The sequence below is a fragment of the Phyllopteryx taeniolatus genome, chromosome 10 (genome assembly GCF_024500385.1).
Source record: "Phyllopteryx taeniolatus isolate TA_2022b chromosome 10, UOR_Ptae_1.2, whole genome shotgun sequence".
Lineage (NCBI taxonomy): Eukaryota > Metazoa > Chordata > Actinopteri > Syngnathiformes > Syngnathidae > Phyllopteryx > Phyllopteryx taeniolatus.
The window spans coordinates 27,415,425-27,440,117 of record NC_084511.1 but is presented as its reverse complement, the minus strand read 5'-3'; the positions used below and the strand labels follow the sequence as shown (position 1 = coordinate 27,440,117).

Here is a 24,693-nt window from a genome sequence, read left to right as displayed (position 1 = left end):
TTGTGTGAGAATGCTAAGAGAGGGCAATAAGAATAAAGAAACTGCACTTACCTGCATCAAGGGAAGCGCAAAAGGGGGGGAAAAAAAGAGAAGCAAAACAAATGAATTTTTCACACTTTGCAATAGTTACATGCCTTCAATCAACACTTAGGTGTTGGCGCTGTATTGATACGGGGGAAAGAACACGTTTGCATGTTCATCTGCCCTCAAAGCCCGTGTCACAATTTGCATGAAATGGGCAGGGTGTGTTTAGCTTGAGCAGAGCCAGGAAAAAAGTCTCAACAAAACATATGTGAACAGACACAGCAAGTCGGCCATTGTGGCCATTACCGCTAATGACAAAAATTGGCCGCCGAAGCCAGTGTCAGGTAGTAGCATGAAATTTGGTTGGAAGTCTTTTGTATCGGTTTGAAATGGCCATTACAGGGGCATTATGGACATTTATGTGTGATCATTTAAAAAATTCAGCCCCTGAGGCCAGTTTGACCGAGCAATATGAGATTTGGCAGACATGTCTATCATGAGTAAACTCCCCAAAAAGTCTCAAAAGACCATGCCCGAAAAGATACAGGAGGTTGCCCACTTTGGTTTGAAGCAGCCATATGAGTAACAATTTGGCCATTTACGCTAGTACAATAAAGCCAGGATCACCTAGCAACGAGAAATTTGGTGGATATATGTATCATGAGCAGACCCACAAAAAAAGTCTCTCGAGAGCATGCTTGAAAACACACTATTCTGCCCCTATTCTCCGACAATCCATTTTTGTCAGAGCACGCCTGATGCACCTGAGTGATGGGAGAATGCGCGTGTCGACACGCAGGCACCGCACACACTAGGGGGGGGGGTCAAGTGATTGCCGGGCACACAAATTGCTGATGAAATTTTCAAAAATGTGATTGATGATTGTCTCGGGTGCCCTTCTGCATTCCCCACCCCCGCGCCCTCGGCCACGCTCGCACGTTTGACAAGTTGTGCCTTCTCCACCGGTGTTATCGGCTTGTGCTTGAGCGCGATCGTGTGAGAAAGGGCCGCGAGTGGAAAATTCCATTAGCTCGCTCGGAGATGCCGACGGGAGATTTGCACTCGACAGACGCAAAATCTGTTTGAATCTGGTAGAAATGTGTCGACTGATTCGTAACCCGGAGCACCTGAAAAGCAGCGGATTTCATTCAAAATCAACAGGGTACTCGCTCGAATGTACGACAATAGCCATCAAGGACAAGAGAACTTGTACTGAGCTCAACCAAGCATGAGGCCCGAGCAAGATACTAGACTCCGACTCTATCCCAGCGTTTCCCAACTTTTATTGAGCCAATGCACATATTTCACACTCTAACGGCACACCACCAAACAAAACAGTCACAACAAATATACAGTCTCCTAAAATAATGATAATCCCGTCGTTTACTTCGTGTGAAGTCTGGGCCTTTTGTATTAGCCTAAAAAGAAAACTAAGAAAAAGAAAAAATGGAACGCTTACTTGAGGCCTAGTTACTACTGTGGTGCTCATGAGCTAAGCAAATGAATGTAGCTACATACATTTTTACATATTGTTTTTTCATCTACGTGGCCTATGACTATGCGGACGCTCGTCTTGTATTAGCCCCAATACAACGAATAATAACGTGAGGCTTAATTCGTAACATGGTGCTACAACGCTAAGATGACGAGGCTAGCTATGTGCTCCTGGCTGAAATGTTTTGAATCTGCCTTGAGGCTTTTTTGTTTGTTTTTTGCTTTTCGGGATGAATTTAACAATAAAATGTGGTCTACAAGCAGAGAATGCCATCAAACGACGTCACCCGGCTTAACGAGTCAGCAGAGGAAGCTAATCGCTAACCCCCCGTTTTCCCTTTACGACTTCCCGGTTCTTCTTCCCGACATCCGCCATCAAGGGGCCCGGCAATAACGGCTCCTTAACCGGCTAATGCCGCGCGAGCGCCGCTAATTAGCAAGAACAGAGAAGTCACGGGAGCAGCGTGGAGAAAAGGGAGTGCGATCGGCGCACATATTAGCGTGTTCATTGACACGCCTTTCACCTCGTTCTGCTGGCTAATTAGCGTCTTCTCATCTACCATGTTGGGAAGCAGCTACACCGCCGTCCAAAAGTATTGGAACAGCGAGGCCAAATTCTTTGTTTTGCTGTCGACAAAAAAAAATAACCACTGATAATTTTGTTTGTTTAGGGGAAGGTTTACTCCCTTCAGTCTCCTCTTTACCAGGTAAAAATGCATGCCCTATCCGATAGATAGTCTATCGGGCCTAAGTGTGGCCATTGACTTATTGGCCTGCCTGAAACCTTCAGCTTCAGGCTTCTCATGATGTCCTCTGCCCTTTAAACTGGCAGACAAAATGCGTCATTTGTAGAATTTAAGTCTTATCAACCAAGTTAAAGCCTTGCACCTTTTGCCCCCAAAAAACTCTTTCACTGTTTTGGGTCATTGTCCTGTTGCTGGATGAAGGGTCACCCAAATAGTTTGGGTGCATTTTTCTTTAAATCGGTAAACAGCATGTATGCTCTACAGGGTGTAAGTCTGGGGATCGGCTTGGCGAGTCTAAAGACTTCCCCTTTTTGCCCCCGTTAGACTAATTTGTGAATTTGAGTCATTTTCCATTAACAGTTCAGATGTATCTTTATTCAAACATGTAGGCAAAATGTATGCTCTGCAGGGTTTGAGTCTAGAGACTGATTATTGGCTTGCCTAAAACCTTAGTACACCACAGGTAGATTTTTTTCCCCCCACTTCCAGTCCAGGGAATTTCAAACAGTTATATTGGCTAAGGCCCATTTAAAATGTTTACATTCCCATCTAAAGTTCCGGGAACGTTTACATGTACAGTTTTTCCTGGAACTAAAGGTTGTAATGGGCCCGTCTGAACAAAAGGTGCTCGGGTCTAAGTTAGCATTGCATCCGCCCCAGCGGTAAGTAACAGGAAATAAAAGCTGAAGCGTTCATCTGTTGACGTCAAACCTAAATGTTTTCAGTCTTTTCTAAAAATAAGGAATTGGCCAAATTCAGTGATTGTGAAAAGGTGAAATGTGTACCACTAGTGGTATGTGGGCGGCACGGCGGAGGACTGGTTATCACACGCCTGTGTGGAGCTTGCATGTTCTGCATGTTCACATGTGCCTGTGTGGATTTTCTCCGGGTACTCCGGTTTCCTCCCACATCCTAAAAACATGTACGGTAGGTTGATTGAAGACTTTAAATTGCCCGTGTGTGCGAATGGTTGTTTGTTTATGTGTGCCCTGCGATTGGTTGGCAAGCAGTTCAGGGTGTACCCCGCCTCCTGCCCGTAGATAGCTGGGATAGGCTCCAGCACGCCCGTGACCCTTGTGAGTATACGCGGAACGGAAGATGATGAATGAATGAATGAATGAATGTGGGCTCCCTCTAGTGGTACGCCAAAGAATGACTGAATATAAGGTTGAAACTGTCCATCTTTGAGTTCAGTTGTATTTAACTTTGAAGTCCTATGCATTTGCATTTAATCTTTAAGAACTATTTGTTTTTCAAGATGTATTTAGTTGCAACTTGACTTCATTTTTATGTGCATTACATTTGAATTGAATCAATATTTAAAGACCATGAAAAGTGACCGCAGAGATTTTGTTTTCTTAACACACAAGACATGTTTGAAGACTGAGAACTCTGTAGTGTTGAACTGTGGAAATATAGCATTAACGCGCTTTTCATCGTGGCTCAACGGGCGCCCAGTGACACATTTGGCATGACTGCCCCCCTCCCCCACTATGTGAGAACTTGACAGATCGGCACGCGTCCCACTATCTAATTTTCTTCCCCGGATGCCACAATTTACCGGACAGTAAATTTGTTATTTCCATGTCCAAGTGTTACTGCATGTATTTTGTGGGTTGATAACTAGCAGGGAGTACGTCCTCAAATTTGTGTGCGAAATGTTAGTCAATGGTCGACTTTCCCTGATGTGTCATTATTATGTGAGCCAGCGAGGCGGCGACGCAGCGGACTAGCTCGCCGCCCGTGCGCGACGTCAGCGCCGTGGAGCATCCGGGAGCCTGTTAGCTCGCCAGCTAGCTGGTGGCTATCAATTCTCGTCAGGGTGTAGAAGGCCTCGCGCCGACTCAGTGGGATATATTGCGGCTGCGAACCACATGACAAATTTTTTTCCCCCTATATTCAAGTGTAGTGTTTATGTTAAGACTGCATAATATTGCCGTGGCATATTTAATTTGGCTTCCGATGCACCTGTATTTTCAAATTGGTCATTATGGCGGTACTTGGTATAAAACGTTCGAGAACCATTGGGCAAAATGGTCCACTACTTTTGGGAAGAGGGTGTATATTGGCCGTGGACATGTTGCGCTGCACAGCTTGGCAGTTAATCACGTCAGGGGGAAACAATGACACATTAACACAAAGTAGAGGCCCTTATTTATTTATCGAGCACATATCGAGCACAAGGGTTTTGGCCATAACCCGAACCTGTAGTGCTGCAATTATCAAGTCTGGCAGGGAGGATGAGGTGATAAGCGCAAAAGCTTTTGCCAATTTAGTTTCTTTGCTGCTGTTATATTCAACAAGCTGTGCGAGTGCACTCTTTTTAAGAGCGCGAGTTGTGCACACGCTATACAGTCATATATCGAAAAGAAACTTATTGCTTGGCTCCCGCTGTGTGATGCACGAGCTGCTTATCGTCTTATAAAGGCAGGAAAATAATAATGACTCGGACTATATCTGGGCAAATTTCTTCTAGCTTCCAAGGGGGCGCTAAAGAGTTGGCGTAGATATATTTTCACAATCTTTGGTTGAAGGACGAGCAACAACGGGAAGAAAAAACCCAAAACCTTTTCATGAAAGTACAGCCAGTGCATGGGTTTGCTCTCTGAAGCATTACACTTGTTCAACCCGACTCGGAGGATGCGCTCCACACTCGGCTGGATGCTGTTTGGACTTGCGGGTCTCGAACGTCGACAAAATCTCTGCCGGGCGTGACTAGCGAGGTGCACGCGCCGTCACACTCGTGTCTCTGCTCCAGACGACAAGATGGCAAACAAGGCTTTGGACTTTAATTGGCCGCAATTAAACTGGGAGTCACGTACGACGTGTTTGGGATGAGGGCGAGACGCGGCACGAGAGAGCTTTCGCCATTCCGCACGACACTTCGGCGCTCCATTCCAAATCCACCATCCGTGCATAATAGAAATAAACACGACGACTAGCACAGGTGGGGAGAGGAACCAAAAATGTGATGGTAATTGCCGACAACAATAAATAGTACAACTCGTAGTAATCCACAGTAAAAAAAAACAAAAAAACAACAACAACAACCAAAAAAACCCACGGGACGCTCTGTCTGTTTATGCCATCAATCCTCTTCAATAGAAATAAATAATACAGTAAAAGAAATTCAAATAAAATCCACATCTTGCTTGGCAGAATGAAGATGTGTCATACAATTACTGCAATGCGTCTCTTTTAGTCATTCACTCATGATAACCACCGCCTTAAACAAGAGTAACAAACTACAAATAATTTACAGTCAAAAATAAAAAGTCACCTGCCAGTGAAGTCCCAGTGTCGTAGGATTAATTTGTATAAAAACGGTTCCCCCTGTCCCGTTATTAAATTTGAATGAGGCTTCTCCTGGGAAGTGACGTGACATTACGGATGGAATAATAATGTCTGAATGCATAATTTAAAAAAAAGTTAACTTCTTACCAGCCCCCCCACTGGTGTCTTTAATCCGCTCAAATCTGAATGATAAATCAGCCAAAGTGTCATCTTCATTCTGCGCCATCTCACTCGCCCGCCATTAGGCATAAATTTACTCGCGTATGAATATTGGGAACTTGATGAAGCGCTGAGGGAAATATTTGACTTTGCATTAGCTTGATCCATATACACCACGGCTAATATTTATGAACGGCCAGCCCGTGCATCGAACAGTCTCGACAAACGCTATCGATGTGATACAAGCACAAAGAAGAGTTTCAATGCCAATTAACGCTTTCCCATGAATAAAGTCAAGCCATGGAAGAGAATGTTCGTATGCCTTTGGTAAAATGTGAAAAAAACATAAATACAAAAAAAAAAGACAAAGGAATGGAATAATTATTATTTTACAGCTATGTTTTAGTTGTGTTTAATTTGGTGTAATTTTATGATTTGATTTGTTTAATTCTCAACTCAACTTTTTTATAAAGCACTAAAAAAACCACAGCTCGAACAAAGTGCTATACACAGAGAGAACGCAAACATAACATTGAAGTTGATTTGTCTGAAATAAATAAAAAAGAATAAAAGCTCTTGAAAAGAATTTGAATCGGATGGAAGTTACAGTATGTGCTCCCTCTTATGTGTTCCAGTTAATGGACAATCAGCAGCATTTCGAGTCAATTGTTTCAGTCCATTTAAGGCTGCATTGCATATTTTATGAATGAATTCATTTTTTTAATACATCATATTTATTAATATATATTTGTAATCAAACGTTTTAACATTTTATTAAAGAACCTTTATTTGTATTTTTATAAATAATACAACTTCATTGGAATCATTTCAAAAATATTCCAACGATGTAACTCGGTATTTAGTTGTAATTTTATATATTGAATGTTTTGAAAGCAGCTCCATTATTACAAAAAATCTACTTTTCGTTTTATATTCATATTAAACTCCTTGTTCCCCCCCCCCCCCCCCCCCCATCTCAACCCACAATGTTTATGCCGATATAAAGTTATGCTGCTGATACGTTAATTTAAGTGCAGCATTTGTGGAAAAAATCAAACAAAATCATGTGCTGCACTGAAATATATAATATAAAATGTCAAAAGAAACTTCCCTTTCCATTGGTAGCACCAGTGCGACTCAGTAAATGGAAAAGTTAGCCTCCAGTCCTGTAAGCTTCATTTGACATTTATTCATTTAAGTAAGCAGTTTTTTATTTTTTTTACTGAAATGTTCTTTTTATTTATTTAAGTAAGCAATTGTGTTTTTTTTATTGAAATGTTTTAATTTATCATAAGTTATGAGGTAAGTGTTAATTCAAATTGAACATTATTTTATTGTTCTTAAATGTATTCATTTTCACCAGATTAGCTTCCATTTAAAAATAATAATAATAATAATAATATTAATTCTATAACAATCCAAATCAAAGTCGTTTTTGGGGGGTCGTAAACAAAACCTGCAAAAAAGATTCTGGCCCCTGTGGGAAACACTGAAGAGGTCGCAATCCATCCATTTTCAATTGTGCTTATTCTGTCGAGGGTCGGCAAAACAACCCTGGAGCGGATCGGACCGCACAGAAACAGGGACGAGCATTTGCACTGACATACGCACCTCCGCCGAGTGGGAAGTGAAGCCACACTTGCCTGTACCGAGTCAGGCAAACGTGGCGCTACACCAGGCGATGATGCGAATCAAAGAGACTCGCATGTCAGACGCTATCATTTTCCATTTAAAGCTTTCTTTCTTAACATCTGTCACATGTCACACCCGCCTGCCAATTACTCTTATGTTATTTTTGCAGATAACAGTCCAGACTTTTAAGTTGCATTACAAGTGGGCTGTGTGGGCACGTGTGCGTGCGTGCGTGCGTGTGCGCGCGCGTCCATGGACTTAAAATATGGGCTGTCTCGATGCAACCTTTTGACTTCCTATCCAATGCCGATATTGTAGCCTTGATTATTGGCCAACACTGATATCGATCCGATACAATTATTAGCACAAATTATATATACTTTTTTTTTTTTGCTGTATGGAATGCTTGAAAAGGATTCGACTAAGTGATATTGCTCAGAGAAAAATAGTCCGCAACAGTAGGTATGAGGAAAAATGTATTATTAACAAGTGGGTTACATAAAGGTCAACCTTAAGCATAAGAATATATACTACAATTAAAATATATGAAACAGAAAATACACTTGAAAATCCTTTAAAAATTACCTCAATAAATAAAAAAAAAAACCCAATAAAAATATATTTAAAGTGCAAAATAACCACTATGAAAAATAATAATAAAAGACCCTGGGAAAAAAGCAATAAATCCCCCAAATACAAATTCTTCTTTTGAATTTGAAGTGCAAAATAACAACTCAACTTCACGTCAGTTCTTTTTTTTTTTTTTCTCCCCACTGTCACTACAGTGTATGGTGCACGACACGACACTTTTGAAGTTCTTTATGCATCTGGGCTTTCGTTTTATCGACAATGTAGAGGTGCTCAATTAAGCGTTTAAAGACATTACTACTCCCTGCCGCCTTTTTGCTTTCTCGTGCTGCTTATTAAAAAACAAATCAAACCTTAACAGCAGACTGAGGCTGGACACTAATCAGTGAGGAGCGTCCACTTTAAATCAGCTCGCGACAGCCGTGACGACACTCAGGGCACGCTGGCGCGCGCGACCATTTTTTAAGCCACGCTCTTCTTTCTCCAGCGCCTGTTCACCGGTATGCCTTTACTTCGTGATGCAAAGTGGATTACTGCCATTGGATCATTTCTCATGTTTATTTCTATTGTGCAAGGTAGAGGTTATCATGAATAACTGGCTAGAGGAATGAAAACATTAGTTATAGGTTAGTACATTTTAAGCGTGGAAGTTCCCATTCATGCCAGAACACAATATGGACCTTTTTGATTACGTAAAATTTCGATTTGGCGTGTTTATCTCTATTGTGCAAGCTGGCCGTTATCATAAATAATTGGAGAGGGGAGTGATCGTAGTAATTATAAAAACATATATTGTAGTCTCACATATGCCAAAGACATTTTTGACGGGATTATTCCAGCCGTTATACTTATTTCTATTGTGCAAGTTGACGGTTATTATCAAATACTGGCGAGAGGAACGATCACGTTAATTATAGGATAGTACTTTGTACATTGTAAGCGTGGAAGTTCCCATTCATGACCTTTCTGACCACGGATTATTTGTAGTTGGCATGTTACATTTCTATTGTTCAAGTTGGCGATCGTAACGAATACCAGGCCAGAGGAGAACGACTCTGTAAAGGCACACCTTTCGTTTCATCTCTTGTATGTAATTGCTGAAGAGGCCAACGCAAGTTTGCGCCCAAATCACGTACAAACGTGCCACTCAAAGCTTTTTAATCGCAGAAACGACGGCCCTCTCCGAAACACGTCCCGGCGTAATTGTCGGCGTCTCCCCCTTGTGCGGGTAAGCAAACCTGTGAAAGGTTAGAATGTGAAATACGGACTCGGTCGAGTGGATTTATACAGAATGCTTTGCCGCTGCTACATAATGCATGCCGCCCGCTTTAAGAAATGCAAATCATGCGGCAAGTTGATGGAATCCATTCAAGTTGATGGACTTGGCAGCGGCGTGCCCATGAAATATTTGTGATTCTTCAAATGTTATTGATGCGGCAAAAGTAAAAGAGCGAGGGAGAGTGAGGGACAAAGGAGGTAATGAAAGAGTAGAAAGTTGGCCTCATATGACGCCAGATGTTTGCGCCTTTCCATCCGCCGCTGCCATCAAACACGGAAACAAGGCCGAGTTGCGCACCTCGCAAAATGACTTTTACGTGCCGGGGGAAACTTTTTACAGCCGCTTGCCGGGATAATTCGCCAGGTGGAGGGTTACGTATTTGCACAGGCGATATGTGAACACGAAGAATCATCTGACTCATGGATTCACTTTCAAAGTATTCTGAATTTGAATGAGAATATACTTGGGAATCAATTTAAAAGGCCAAGGGAAATCATTTTAGAATGGCACACAAAGTGAACGCTCAGTATTTCGCTTAAAGGTCCCCTTCCGTCACCGTTTTTCTATGCAATCCTTGGTGATCATTTTGGTTGGAAATGCCCAGAATGTCCTTTTCCAAGCTATTCTAGTTGGTCTTTTCCGCCTGGCATTCGAGGGTCAGATTTCACATTATTATGTGACATGTAAATGAGCTTTGCCCTGATTGGATGAGGGAATCATATCCCCCAATTTAAATATGGTAAACAGCTTGGGTTCGATTGGTGGATATCACGCCGTCTGCAAGATAGATATCATAGTTCAGATTCGAATCCCTCGCATGAGTTTGATCGTGCGTGGGAGTTATTTAGACACTCGGAAGGCACATTCAAATACAGACTGTAAGTATACATACGTTGTTTTACAAGCATTTATTTATTTTTTTTACTATTGACATGCATTTTGTTCTCATTTATGAGTGATGGACTTCAATCCTTAAACTGCATGGTACTGAGTGCATGGTATAAATTTGGTGTACAGAATTTGACACAGCAAATGCTAAATGCTAAACGGTTAGCAATTGCGATTAGCATCAGCACACTAGTGATTACCATTTTTGGTCAAAAAACACTGTATACCATTCAGCACACTCATACTCACACTCATGTTATATTACGTTACATCGAACAGTGTCTTGAAAATCACGTACAGATGTTCCTTTGTCGTTTTTGGCAAAGTTTATCATTGGCCCACCACTGCGTCCGTCTGCAATAAATGTCCGTGTGAAACATGGGTGAAGACAGTTCCAGGCGGAACTTTGGTTTGTTTTTTGGTCCCGGCGGAGCTTCGAGGCAGAAATTTTGTGTCGACCTATTTTCTGAGGTTAGGATTTTTTTCCCTTGCACTTGGACCGCTATTGGGTCTCTTTGCAGATGAACGTAAATCAATCTGAAGTTGTTCTTAACAGAGCCTTGTGTCAGTGTGCAGTCAAGAGTGACGAGTGGGCTGCTATTTCGGCCCGTGAGGATGAGGAAGACGAGGAGGAGGACGGATGCAGCGTGAATCGCGGGCGCGTGACGGCTCCCTCATTTGGAGCCGCGCCACGACTCCTGGTGGACCCTTTACCTCGCCGAGAAAAGAGGCTCAAAGAAGCCAATCGATTGCAATTTAGGCCAACTTGTCACTTCCTCCCTCTTCGACGTCCCGCCCGCTCGCATCCCGGGAGGCCGCTCGGCGTTTCGATGCGACAACAAAAAAGCGGCGCGTAGACGAGAGGATTGATGGCCGTCGCGCGCCGCCGCCGCCGATAAACACGTCCAAACGCCAGGCTCCGTCTCTTCCTGTCGTTCGGCCTTTAATCACAGCAGATCGAGTCAGAGTCGCGACGCTTGCAATCAATCCGTCGCTTATCGGCCATAAAGTCAGCAGTTATTAATGTGGGGCCCCCGCGTGACATCACTACATCATCTTAAAATCATGCAGCAACTACAACGGAATAGTCCCACCTGTAGCGGTGACCCGAGTACAACCGTCATTATTTTTCAGTCGAAAACGTTTTCTGAAGTCTTTAAAATTATATTACAAATAAAAATATATATTTTTTTCAAATACATTTTAAAGGAAAAATAAAATACAAGTGGAAAAAAATGAAATACACAATAAAATATACCAATAAAAGGTCAAAGGAAAATATTATAAACAATGAAAAAAAGAGTTACAAAAGAAATAAACAAAAAGAAAAGGGAAAAACGAGTATTTCAATAAAATGCAAATTGATCAAATAAAAATTGAAAATAATAGGCCAAAGATACAAATAAAGAGAAAACAAATTCCATATGTAAGAAATAACAATAAAATAAATTCGATACAAAATGATTTGAAATAAAAAAATACATAATAGCTAAAACTCTAATTAAAGATTGGAAACTACATATAGCTAAAATATAAAATAAACACAGAATTAATAAATACAAGTTGACGTAAACAAAATGTAAAAACAACAGTCAATAAAAACATGATTTAAAATAAATAAATAAAAAAATATACAAAAAGATATGAATTAGATAAATTACAAATACAAAATAAAAATAAAATAACTATAAATATATAGGTACAAATCAATACGAAACATTCAAAATAAAAAACAATATATAGATAATAAATAAATGACTGTCAATAAAATAAATAAAATAAAAAATACATAAAATAAATTTTAAGATAAATAATTGGATCAAAAAAGAATAATACATGGAAATAATTTTACAAAAGATGAAGCTTTAATAAAGATTAAAATAAAAATGTAGTAAAATAATTTAAGACAAAAAAAAAACTGATACAGTAAATGTCTAATCCTGTTTGATTTGGTAACGATATACTTTGTAAATTGAACATGTTTACATTTCTACATTGCTGTGCTTTAGTAGGAAGAACAAATTCTCAATCAATGATTTTTCATCTATGGTGCAGCTCTCCCAGTGCTCATGTTTCTTTGCTTACTAAAAGATTTTGCACCTGCCATGAATATTTGCTATATTCTGCTCCAACCACAAAGGCTGTATTACTTCGTCCTCTAATTGCAATATTTTCCACGTCAACTGGAAGCTGTCAAGTCGAACGGCGACGACGTGGGCGGTCCGGAATTTTAAGCGTCTCGTCAAATTACCGACAAATCGAACGGTGGCTGGCGGAAGCTGATATTTAAATATCGTGTGTGCATCTTGCCCTCCCGGCGGCTTAGCGAGCGGCAATTGTGCCAGGACGCTTTCCTCATCCATCAACGCCATTCTCTTCACAGTCCTGTGAGAATGTGCTGACAATGAGCTTCCATCAATCCCCTGCCAGGGAGCGGCGGACGGGACTCGGCCGTCTTGGACTTAAGATGACTTTTTTTTGAGGTCCTGTTTATATGGGGGCTGTGCTTCTAGCCAATGCAGATGCTGTTTTCCATGTTTCTTTGTTCAAGGGTGACTTTTCCTCAACGCAGGAAAAACCTTTGTTTGTTTTGAACAACGTGTGTGCAAGAACCAAGAACGCTGTGTAGCTATAGTATACTGTAGTATACCGTGTAGCTGAACAAAATGTATTGTACGGCTACAAATAAGCTCTGAATTAGCCGGCACACAACCAGAGCGAGCCAATCAAAAACGTCGGCTTTGAAGGAGGATGCTGATTTTGTAGCGACGGTGAAAGCCATGCTACTTCCCAGCATGCCTTTTGTCAAAAATTGTAGGTATACAAGCTAAACGTTGCTGTTTTCTTGCCTTTGTTTTTTCCCACGTTCTTGATATGCAGGCGTTATTTCCACGAAACCGTGACTGCGTGCTGGACGATGAAAAATGAAGTTCCAGTCATGTTCGCCACATTGCCATGAGACCTTGCGACTAAGCAGCTGCGTGAAGTGCTAGAGTATTCTACCTGTTAATTGTTCAATAAATGCCAGCTTTTGCAGCAATTTCTAAAATGTAATTCAAATTGTAATCATGGACACTTTAAAAAGCAACTGTAATTGTAGTTTAATTGCACAACGCATTATAATTAGGTCCATTTTGTAATGAAATAACGTAACAATGGTTCGTATAATTCACTTATTACTCCTAGTGATGGCCCGATGAAGGCTTCTTGAAGACTTGAAGCGTTCCATCCGATCAGAAGCATGTACTGTATCTGTGAAAGCGGTGACACCAAACGACAAACCATTTTTGACGATGTCGTCTAACGTGGACTGAAAATGGCGTCAATGATTGATGATCACGTCAAGGATTCGCCATGGGGGTGCGAGGACCCGTTCATCTGTTGCTTTAATTGCTTTTGGAATGAATTCAAAGGAACTTATCCCGGCTCTGGTGTGACACCTTCCCCTAAAAAATAAAAAAAAAAATGTCTTCAATCTGATCAAACAATGCACTCGCTGAACTGCAGTGTCTGACTGCAATCAAAAGCGTCGCCGTGGAAACGTGCCTCGGCTTTACACGAGCCAACTCACAGTGGCAGAAGTCGTGCACTGGTAGTATTCAATTTAAAAAAAAAAAAAAAAACTTAACATGTTATTCAACTAAAGCATCAAGGAAGAAAAAAACGTTTGGATGAAAAAAAATATCGATAACAATTATTAACTAAATAATACCATAAATCCAAATAAATACATATTAAACTAGATGTAAATGCAACAAAATATTAAAATAAATACAAACAAATAAAAATGATAATGATAGAAATAAAAACTCATTAATGACTTAATCCAACCCTGCCCAACCGGCACTGGAAACCAAGTCTTGTACAGGTGGAATATAAATAAACAAACAAACAAATACATTGACTAAATAAAAAAATGAAAAAAATAAAAAACTCAAACTAGAGAAAAAATACTTTGAAATATAATATTCATGAAATAAATAAAATAATAAAATTACAGATGAATTCCCAAAAAGTACACATATTAAATAATGAATAATTGAATAACTTAATCCAACCCAAAATGGCACAGGTGGCCAAGTCTTGTACAGGTAGAATATAAAATAAAATAAAAATAGAAAATAAAACAAAGGAAACAAATATAACCTGAAATTAAGTCAAGAAAAATAGTTCACAAAATAATATGATTAAATAAAAAAGAAATACACAAAACTATATAAAATGAAAATAAATGAATGAAATAAAAATAATAAAATACAAAAATTCAGGCAAAAGATAAAAACACACACAAAAGAATAAAACCTGCAAATTATACAGAAATAAAAGCTCAGAGGTCGCCAAGTCCTGCACAGGCAGAATTAAATAAAACAACAACAAAATTAAAGAAAGAATAAAAATACATGAACAAAAACATGAACAAGTAAATGACAGCAAATAATAACTCAATATACATTAAAATTTGAATAAATACAAATAAAAGCAGATAAATAAAAATAAAATGGAAAAAAAAATCAAACACCCCCCCCCCCCCCCTCAAGCGAAGACCCATACAAACAAAAGCAGTTTAATGAAATAGCTATATGGCGCGCTAATGGCTAACGAGCGTCGGCGCGTGCGTGCGCCCATCGCGCCAATGCCAACTGTCTCCCTGACCCTCTCTCGTCACGCTCCGCCAAGCGCCGACGCTCCGGGCCTAACAGATGATGAAGTTGATGTCTCCATATCGCACGAAATGCGGGAAAAAAAAGAAAAAAGAAAATCGAGAAAAACAAATCTGCATCTTCTGAAAAGACCGTGTGGCCGTGACTATCCTGCAGTCACGGATCAAATATTTCAATATTTTGTCACAAAACGACGTATATTGACTTTTTATTTTACATGACCGCAGTGTACTTATTCTCTTTTACGTCAACGTGCCCTCTGGGTGTCAGTAGCGCACTTTCAAACTGTTCCCGACTGTTCCAAACAAATCATCAATCAACCCTCGCGCGCAGTTTTGAAAATGTACTGCAGTTCGCCTCGGAGTCGCGGGGTGTCGCGACGGCCGGTGCTGGCTCGGACACCACAGCGTGGAGTTTTCGGTGCATTTTTGGGGCCACTTCCGGTAAGCGTTTTTTACTTTCCTTTCAGGAACGAGGAACAAAGCAACAACAACGGCGACGGTGGAACAGTGTCTGCGAGATCAAATGGACCGAGATGACCAGATGATACGTTGAATCGTGCTGCAAAATCGGTCGAGAAGGCGGCGGCGTAGACGGTATGTAGAACCGAGGGGCACACCGAGTAGGTCATCACAGCATGTGACTAAAACGGACCAATCACGAGAGCTGATTTTTTTTTCTTTTTTTTTTTGCCGTGGGGCCGTGCGGGCCAATTCGTCGGTCATGTGATGCAATGCGGGAGTATAAAGAGGCCTTAATCCACCGTTACATCGTCGTTCGCCTCTCGCAGTCCTGCTTTATCGCAGCTAATTCCAGTATGTTTAATATATCGTTGTGATAATATTGTGTTTGACTGCCAATTGTAACTTTTGTTTCCAATCCAGTACAGTACATTCGCTCGACACAGTTCAGGAATTACAAAACATTTCCATTTCATCTTCTAAAACTGGTTGTTTCAAAACATTTATTGAGGTACCCTTTTGGATATATATCGTCCTATATTTAGGCGCATTGTTAATGTTCAAGCTGTGCAGAATGTTACAGTAGCTTCCAAGAATATGAAACCTACTTTTCAAGAAGAAAACCTCAGCCTCGTTTTTGACGAACAGCACTAAAATGCCTTTTAATGTTGGTGACAATAGTGGTACTTGGTTAGTACCTCAGTATTTTCTGAGGTGGTTCCTGGTGAAAAAAGTGTTTTTGTTTTTTTTTAATCCCGTTATTATCACGCTTGTAATGTTTTAGTGTGTGTGTTCAAATATATTTACAATGCCAGGCTCTGGCATAACATAACTCTCACGATGAATAGGAGATCACTGGACATTTAACATTAGCAATGATTGCTTGGCATTTTATCCTTTGATATAGTTAAAAAAAAAACCTTTAGCTAAGAGTGTTGGGTTTAAACTGGCCCATTAAGCCGTGGGTGGGCTTTTATTTGCTTTGTCGCTCGCCGAGTTTTACTTGGCTCCTCGCAGCGATATGGCCAGTTCAACCCCCATGTCGCTGTGGGTAATTTGCTGGGGGTTTTACACTTCCATTTGGAGCGGGCCGCAAAACATTATCAGTGTTTGCGATCCAAAGCCACTCGCCGTTAATCCTGTCAACAATTCTCTCACGGCGCTGCCAAAATACGCAAAGATAAACAACGGGCGGACGCAGCGACGCGCCGAGAGGTCAAATGTGTTCCGAAGTCTTCGAGTGGTCGAAACACGTCAATTTGTACACATTTAAAAAAAGAACTGTCACTTTTGTTTACATTTCTGCAAACAGGAGAACGTCATTAATGGCTACACTTTAGTAATTGTGTAACTACAAAGTCTTTTGAACTGAATCAATATTTAAGCACCAGGTTTCGCAATGTAATCAAGTGCACAGCTTAGAAAGAAGTAGACGGCCGTCACGATGAATAGATTATTGCTTCGTGACGATGAGCGGGTGAATTAATGTGTGTGTGTGTGTGTGTGTGTGCGCGCGTGTGTATGCGAGCAACAAGAGATAAATGTTCAGTCTCGCCCCAAATTGTGAGCCAATGAGACGCGTTCCATCCAGACTACTATTCAACCAGGATGGAGTTTTCTTTGGGATGGACGGTATTGTCACATGAGTAAATGACACATTATTGGACGTTAAGCGCCAGCCAACATGATAACGTGGCTAACGAGTCGTGGCATTCTTTTTCATTTCTGGACTACTTTGCGCGGCCACTAAATCATCGCACTCTGTGAAAGTGAAACTGTAAAAGAAACTTTTTTTTTTTTTTTGTAAATGTTGTCGTTGATGTTTTAGCGAGTTAGCGTGTCGTGCTAACGGCTAACTCAGCGGGTAACGCCACTGTTTGCGGAGCTATTTGTATTTGTATTTGTATTGTCGCCTGACAATATTTTGCTTGAATTATTTTATCAATCATATTTCTATTTTTCTTTTTTCAAAAAAATTAAATCTTTTCAAATTTGATTATTTTTTTTGCAAATGTAATCCTAATTCCGAAACGATGCTTGTCGAATCTTAATTCAGAAGTGGATTGCACGTAGAATATCTGTGCTCTTCTCTAGGCTCCGAAAACTTGGGACTGAATGAATCCAGTCGGAAATGTTGGTGTCGGCGGCCATCGTTATATATATATATATATATATATACACTCACTAAAATATGGTTGTGTCAGCAGCTGCATCAACTGCCGCACACGTCGCGCGCATGTAGGATACATTATCCGCGTAGGAATCATTCAATGCTGCGCATTAAAGCACGCCGAGGTCTCAAACGCACGACATGGCTCGCTTATTTCCATTTCCTGGTGGTTTTCTGCATAGACTTGCTTGTAAACCATCCCCACACTACACTACACACACACACACACACACACACACACACACACACACACATGCCGCTATTTAATTAAATGCATCTCCAGCAAATTCAGTTTCCTCATTATCAATTTTACAAGCTTTATTAGGTCCAAGTGCTATAAAGAGCAGGTGTCGCTGGCTGTAATAATTGATGGAATAGTGGAACGCATTGGCATTGAAAACAATGAATACAAATAATCGGTAAACTGTCACCATCATCTCTTTAAAAACCTTATTTGATAATAAATAAATTAATTAATGGGTGGATGAATAATATATATGGTTAAGACAATTATTTAAATGAAATTAGTTTTAAATTGAATGTGTTTTTTAGGTAAAAAAAAAAAACCATCTTAAAATTGTTTGAATTAAAAAAATTGAGCAAATTGACTTATTAAATAAAATACAAACTAATAATTCTTTGACATTTTTTGTTCGCCCACACACCTGACGACGTCTTCCACTCCTCGTCGTTGTCACTTGGCGTCTGGCCGTTAATGAAGTCGCTTTCAAGTAACGCCGCTTGCCTCCTTTCTGCCGCTTTGAATTGCCTCCTGCGGTTCCAATTTCCACTCACGCTTATTTATCTGGGGCTTTAATTGGCGCCAAGCTAAAGTAGCGAGGAGTAATGGTGTGAATGCTGACGAGCAGCCACGTTTTTCTGCACCAAATTTCTTGTTTCTACAGAAAATGCATTCTCTCGTTTCAGAAGAAAATAAATGATGCACAAAGGTATACTAAGTCATTTGTCTTCAGTCGACCGGTATTTAAATGACCTGTAGTATTAAGTAACTAACAGTCCACACATGAAGGTAAAATAATTTATTTTCATCCCCAGTTATACTGCATGGTAATTAGAACATTCCTAACACTATTTATTTCTTTTTATAATCCATTTATTATTTTGAACATGTTTTAACATAATATGCATTCGTATTTCTCTCTTTGAACGCATGACTTGAAACAACACACGTTGTTGTGTACGCCTGACGTTTGCCATCGCTGGCCACACCGCCGTCTCATCTGTTGCATCGCGCATTTGTTTCATTCTGAAGAGGTAAACAGTAAATGCAGCAGGTGTACATTGGTTCCCGCGTCCTCGGTAATAGTTATCACACAGCATTGGTGCTAATCTTGTTTGCATGTGTAACCAGGTCCCTCTACTGGGCACTTTTCAATATATAATATAGTTGAGCATATGTACACAAACATTGCAGCGCCCTGCGATGTGACTATTGCACACACGCACATGGCGACGACGATGCTCAATCAATATATTTGGTAGCCCGAGTATGCACTTTTTAAAATGATACAAAGTAATTATGTTGCAGACCCCCAAGGTACATTTCGCGGACGTCACGGGGGCCGAGAACCCCAATCTGAGAAGCGCTAGAATAATCTTCCCGAAGATTTAAAGGACACATCTTTCCGATGCCGACAACATACTCCATGATCCAGATGTGTGTTTGTAAGACAGACAAGGGTAAACCTGCTGTGTCATAAACACATTTGAGCCGCAAAAAGCATCGCCGCTGTCGATGCTTTGGTCCAATTTTGACCTGAACGCAGTGTGAGCAATTTAAGCACCCTAGCAGGAGAAGCCTTGGCAAGCTTTGTGCAACAATGAAAAGAAAGGAGGGGTGGGTGGGGGGATGGGGGAGACTCCCCGGAGGTGCAGCAAACTTTTAATGAAATTAAAACAAGACAAGGCTGAACAAGTTGAAAGAAAAGAACAACCGCTGCAACGCATCCTTCCGAGGAGCGAGCTTAAGCTCGCTCCTCGGAAGGTGACGGTGGCAACACAAATGCTGCTTTGTGGAGATTGACAGCACAATTGAAGCTGTGAGACAGGAGGAAACATGTTTTTGAATGGGGGGTAGTTGTTTTTATTATGATGAAAAACCTCCAGAGTTGGCGAGCGCCATGCGGATGCCACATGGAGGCCACGCGGACGCCACGCGGAGGCCTTCCCTCAAGCAGAGTCGGCGATGTGAAGGCCGTGGAAAAACAATTGCGGTTAACACGTAGCAAGTGTAAATGATTCATCTTCATCGGAGTGAATCATAACGTTTCATTATTCGAGTCAATCTCATCGTATGGGAAATGAATCGCATTGTATCATATCATTATTTGAGTGAATCAGTACTGAACAGCGCCCCCGTGTGTCCGTGTGTCAATGTTGAAGATGAGAGGCGCGAGTTGGAGCCGGGACATCCAATCAATCGATCGTCAGCTGCGTACTTAAGACAATCCCGGACTCCACCTCGCCGCCCGATCATTGTTAACGTTCAGCTCGTGTTGATAGCCGGTCACCTTAAATCGAATTCAGTGTTCTTGTGTCGCGCCAAGAACTCCCGCAGCCGTATCCTCGCCTGTTGTCTCGTTTCCCGCCTGCCCGAATGGCCGCGCCTGTGGACCCGGTGCGCTGGTTTTTGGGATGAATTATATTTTATCACATCAAAATTGGAGGGGAACTATTTATAGCGCCGCGTAATTGGAGTAACTTGTATCGCATCGTTGTTGGGGTGAATCGTACTGTATCGTACCGTATTGTTACTGGTGTAAAGCTAATTGCATTGCAAATTGGAGAGAATTGCGTTGCATTGTATCTTTATTGCAGTGAATCATATCCCATTGCTGTTTGACTGAATCTTAGCGTAGCGACTGGCTACGCAAGTACATTGTACTTCATCGCATTATAAATGGAGTGCATCGTATTGTTTCATATTGTCATTAGAGGAAATTGAATTCCATCGTAAACGGAGTTAATCGTTTTACATTGCATCGTAATTGGAGTGAATTGCATTGTGTCACATCGTTATTGGATTGTATCCAAATGTTATTGGAGGCAGTCGTATTTGCAATGGGAGTTAATCGTGTTCCATTGTATCGTCATCGGAATGAAACGTATCGCATTGTTATCGGAGTCGTATTGTTCGCAACTGGGAATCTTTTTGCATCACAGAGTAATTGGACCCTAACCCAATCTAATGCAATAAGTAGCTGTGACAACCTTTCTAGCGTTCTAGCTTTTTTTTCTTATTGATTTTGCGTGACAGCAAGGATACGACTATTAACAGCTCAACAATGGCTGCCAATAAAATCTGCGTGAGCAAGCGGCTGCTTGATTTCCTCTTTTTATTCTTCCTGAATCGGCTCTCGAGTCGTTTGAAAGCGTCTTTCATGCTGGAGTTTGCGGGCAGGGTCACGCTCAGCAGGTAATAATTCCTGCGTGCTAGCAGCTAATAATTAGCAATCTCCCTGGCGCAGCTGCATGGAAAGTCAGGGAAAAAGACAGGTCCTGCTTCCCGACACGTCTCATTACGGCGTGTTTGTGAAAACACTCGTGACGGGAAGCGCTCGTACGCGTTCGCTTATTAACATCGACGCACTATAAATAAGCTTAGCAGTCAATCTCCGTAACGTTTTCAATCACAAATGCCAGTCAAGCCGCACCGTCCTGCGTTCCTCCAATTAAACATTAAAGCAATTAAAGTCCATCTGCAAAGCACTGGGCCGAACATCGCAAACTTAATTAAGCGGCATGCCGAATCAAACTCAACCAGGAATGCTTCCATACAAATAGGCAGGTCTCTCTGCCTATTTGGAGTGCCTGTCCACCCATGTCCATCCAGCCATCCATTTTTCTTTCCGCTTATCCTCACTAAGGTCATGTGAAATTTGAGAACATTTCTGGACAGCTGCCTATGTCTGGGAACTTGTTTCTTGAAGTAAGCCTTTAAGACATAATGATTACAGCTCATCAGGTTAATGACTCGAATCTTGGTACTGAAACAGGAATCCGAGGACTCCTAGGAGTCAAATCCTAGGAGTCCTCTGACTGGCTACTGCCAAGTACACAATGCAAGTTAGTGGACTAAACGGAAACAGCGCAGACTCCGATGATCCGGGTAGTATCGGTTGACTGACTCTAGTAAGCAGATTGAACACAGTCAACACAGATGATTCGGTAGAATCGGTTCACCAACTCCAATTAACGGTCTTATTGGAAAACGCTGCCAAATAAGATGCTCTGGTCTTATCAGTGTTTCACAATTTCTATTGAGCCAAGTTACATATTTTATTTGAGAAAAAAAAAAAATATCCCGGCACATCACCGAACAAAAATATCATGTGGATACACAGGTTAATTACTGTACCTTCTCCCATCGTGTGGAAGACCATTGAATTGTTCTTCCTGTCACTGTGGTACAGTATACAGTGTACCGTTCACTGTCACAAGTTAGCGAACTCACGGAAACCCAATCACACTCAGACGATACCCTGTATTGGTTTACGGACTCAAATGAGCAGACTGACCAGAAAAAAACATTACAGAATCCGATGATTCGGTCATATCAACGAGGGGACACGCTGGAAACACAGAGGACTCAGACGATTCAGTCGAATCGGTTGGCTGACGAGAGTTAGAGGACTCAAGGGACACAGCAGAATGATGATTTGGTAGTATCGGTTCACTGATCGTTATTGCCGTAAATTGTATTGTACCGCATCATAAATGCAGTCAATAATATTTTACAGAATCGTAATTGTTGTTATTATTTTGTATTGTAATTGGAGTGAATTGTGTGGTGTCACAGATGGACTGAGAAGAGTCAAATGGATCGGTTCATGCACCCGATTGACAGGATTCAACGGAAAAGCCATCAACTATGACGATTTGTTCATAATGGTTCACTAACTCAAGTACTGTAGGCGGACTCGTGCTAACACCAATCAGGCCAATTGAAATAACCCACACCAAGTTTCTCCACCCGTGACCTGTCAACTTTGTCGGACGACAAAAGCTAAGCAGAGCTGCCGTCTTGTTGGATGTACAGATTACATTAGTATTACATAATGCTAACTACGTGCCAACATAAGGTCTCCTCTTGCTTTGTCCCAATACTTGCGTCTATACAGTGGTTGTTTAGACGTTTGTCTTTACTCTGCTTCAGAGGCCTGTTTGAAACGATGCATGAATAAATTATCACATTAATTAGAACGATGGCCCCGATAACGACATTCATTTACTCGGAGGCCAGATAACAAGCGAGTTACATTGTCAGTCTGTGTTTTTTTTGCGTGTGCGTGTGTGAGCGCGGCGTCCCGACTGCAGTCAATTACGCCACGTTACACTGTGACCTTATCCAAAGTGACAAACAGCCAATTTCCTTTTTTTTGTGCTACTCTGTATGCATGCATCACCTTTTCTTATTTAGTGACTTGCATCTAAATGACACATTTGTCGGCGGCCGTCCCAGAGGAGTCGTCCGCTGTGCCGTTTATTGCGGCTAAAATGTGACGAGGATCCATCCAGGAAATCACAGTGTGTGATTTAATGCTAAATAGTTGTGATACCGTCAACAAAACTTGCAGCGAGGCCAAGTATAACGTAAATGCAGTAAATGATTCTAGTCTGAATCAAACACTATAAGGATCTGACTCACTGCCCTCACTGAGTCAGTGATTTTAATAATGGAGTGAAGTCGGTGAACCAAATCATTTTAGTCCCTGGCTTTTCCAGTCAGCCGGTCTCTAGTTCAACTGACTCATCTCAGTCTGGGGTGTTTCCAGTGATTCTGGGAACTTGAATCAGTAAATCCAACCATCTGCGTATGCGGTCCTTCCAGTGGGTCCTCTTACTCAACTTAGTGAATCGATTCAACAGAAAAATCTGAGTCTGCCGTTTTCCGGTGAGTATACTACAACTTGAGACATTCAGCTGATTTATTTGAGTCTGTGATGTTTCTGTGGAGTCCAATAACTTGAGTCTGTCTCCCGATTCAACTCACTAATCTGAGTCAGCAGTGTTTCCAGTCGTCTGGTAGTCTCAATTCAACGGATTCATCAGAGTCCACTGTATTTCTGTAAATCAGCTAAAATGAGAGTTAATCACCGAATGCAACTCAATCTTCTGAATCTGCAGTATTTACGGTGCGTCTGCTAACCGCAGTCAATAAACCAAATCACGAGTTCACGGTCCTTCCAAAAATGTCTGTTAAACTAAGCCTGTCAACCGATTGAAATGAATTATCTGAGTCTACCGAGTTAGTCTCTCATTACAACTGACTCATCAGAGTCCACCGTATTTCCGTGAGTCCACCACCCAATTCAACTGATTCATCTGCAGCTGCGCTGTTTCCGGTGAGTCCGCTAAACTTAGTCAGTAAACCACATCATATGAGACAGGAACCGTCCTGATGATTCCACTAACTCGAGTCAGTCACCCGATTCACCTGAATCACCCTAGTCCACTTTTCTTTATGGCGAGTCCGCTAACTCGAGCCACTCTCGCAATTCAACCGACTCATCTGAGTCCACTGTTTCTGTGATTCTTTTAACTCAAGTCATTCAGCTGATTCAACTTACTGAGTTGAGTCCACTCTCTTTCGACTGAGTCTGCTAAAGCCTCTTGTGTACTGAACAACAACCGGCCAGCAGATTCATGTGATTGGAGTTGTAATTCCTACACCAGTATAAAGATTGAGAATTTTTTTTTTACCTGAGTAATTGAGGAACCGACCAGCTTTGGAGTGCATGACTCACTTTCTAATTACGTGCACCGACAATTAAAAAGAGCCTGTCGGTGTTCCTGGCTGGTTTTATGCGGGCGGCAACCGCTCGTACCTTACGAGCCGCGAACGCAACAATCCAAAAGGTCAGCCTCGCCTTCACTCAAGCGGTACGACGGAGACCGTTCATCCACTGAGCCCATCGCTCACAACTCCCAAATGAACACATAAAATGAAGTCAAGGCTGCCTGCCTTGTATATCGCCATGTAAATGTTCGGCATTGACATAAATCTTCAAGATTTATGATGTAAAACAGGGGCGCACAACAAGATTTTGTATTTTTTTTCCAAAGCAGCAGGAACAGTCATCACATCACACCAATGGATGTATCAGGAAGTGTGATATTAAGCATGGGACCATAAAACAGTTTCAGGGGGTTCACTTTTGGCTGTACGCTCTGTACCTTTTCAAGCATTTGACTTTTGAGGAACCACATAGGAGAGGAACCGAATTGCATTCGGACTAGCAACTACATTTGGATCAGGAACCAAATGGCATTTTGT

General features: G+C 41.3%; 1 protein-coding gene across 4 annotated transcripts in view; it reads right to left on the bottom strand.

Moving 5' to 3' along the window:
• The window catches only part of lingo2 (leucine rich repeat and Ig domain containing 2), a 289,552-nt gene that overhangs the window by 34,781 nt on the left and 230,078 nt on the right, over nt 1–24,693 (bottom strand). The window contains exon 1 of one of the 4 annotated variants that reach the window (XM_061787550.1): nt 52–320. The exons of the other annotated variants lie outside the window; for them this stretch is intronic. Coding sequence (XP_061643534.1) covers nt 52–57 — 6 coding nt within the window. The 5' untranslated portion in view covers nt 58–320. Of the gene's footprint in view, nt 1–51; nt 321–24,693 lie in introns of those variants that run through there. 4 annotated transcript variants of the gene reach the window in all.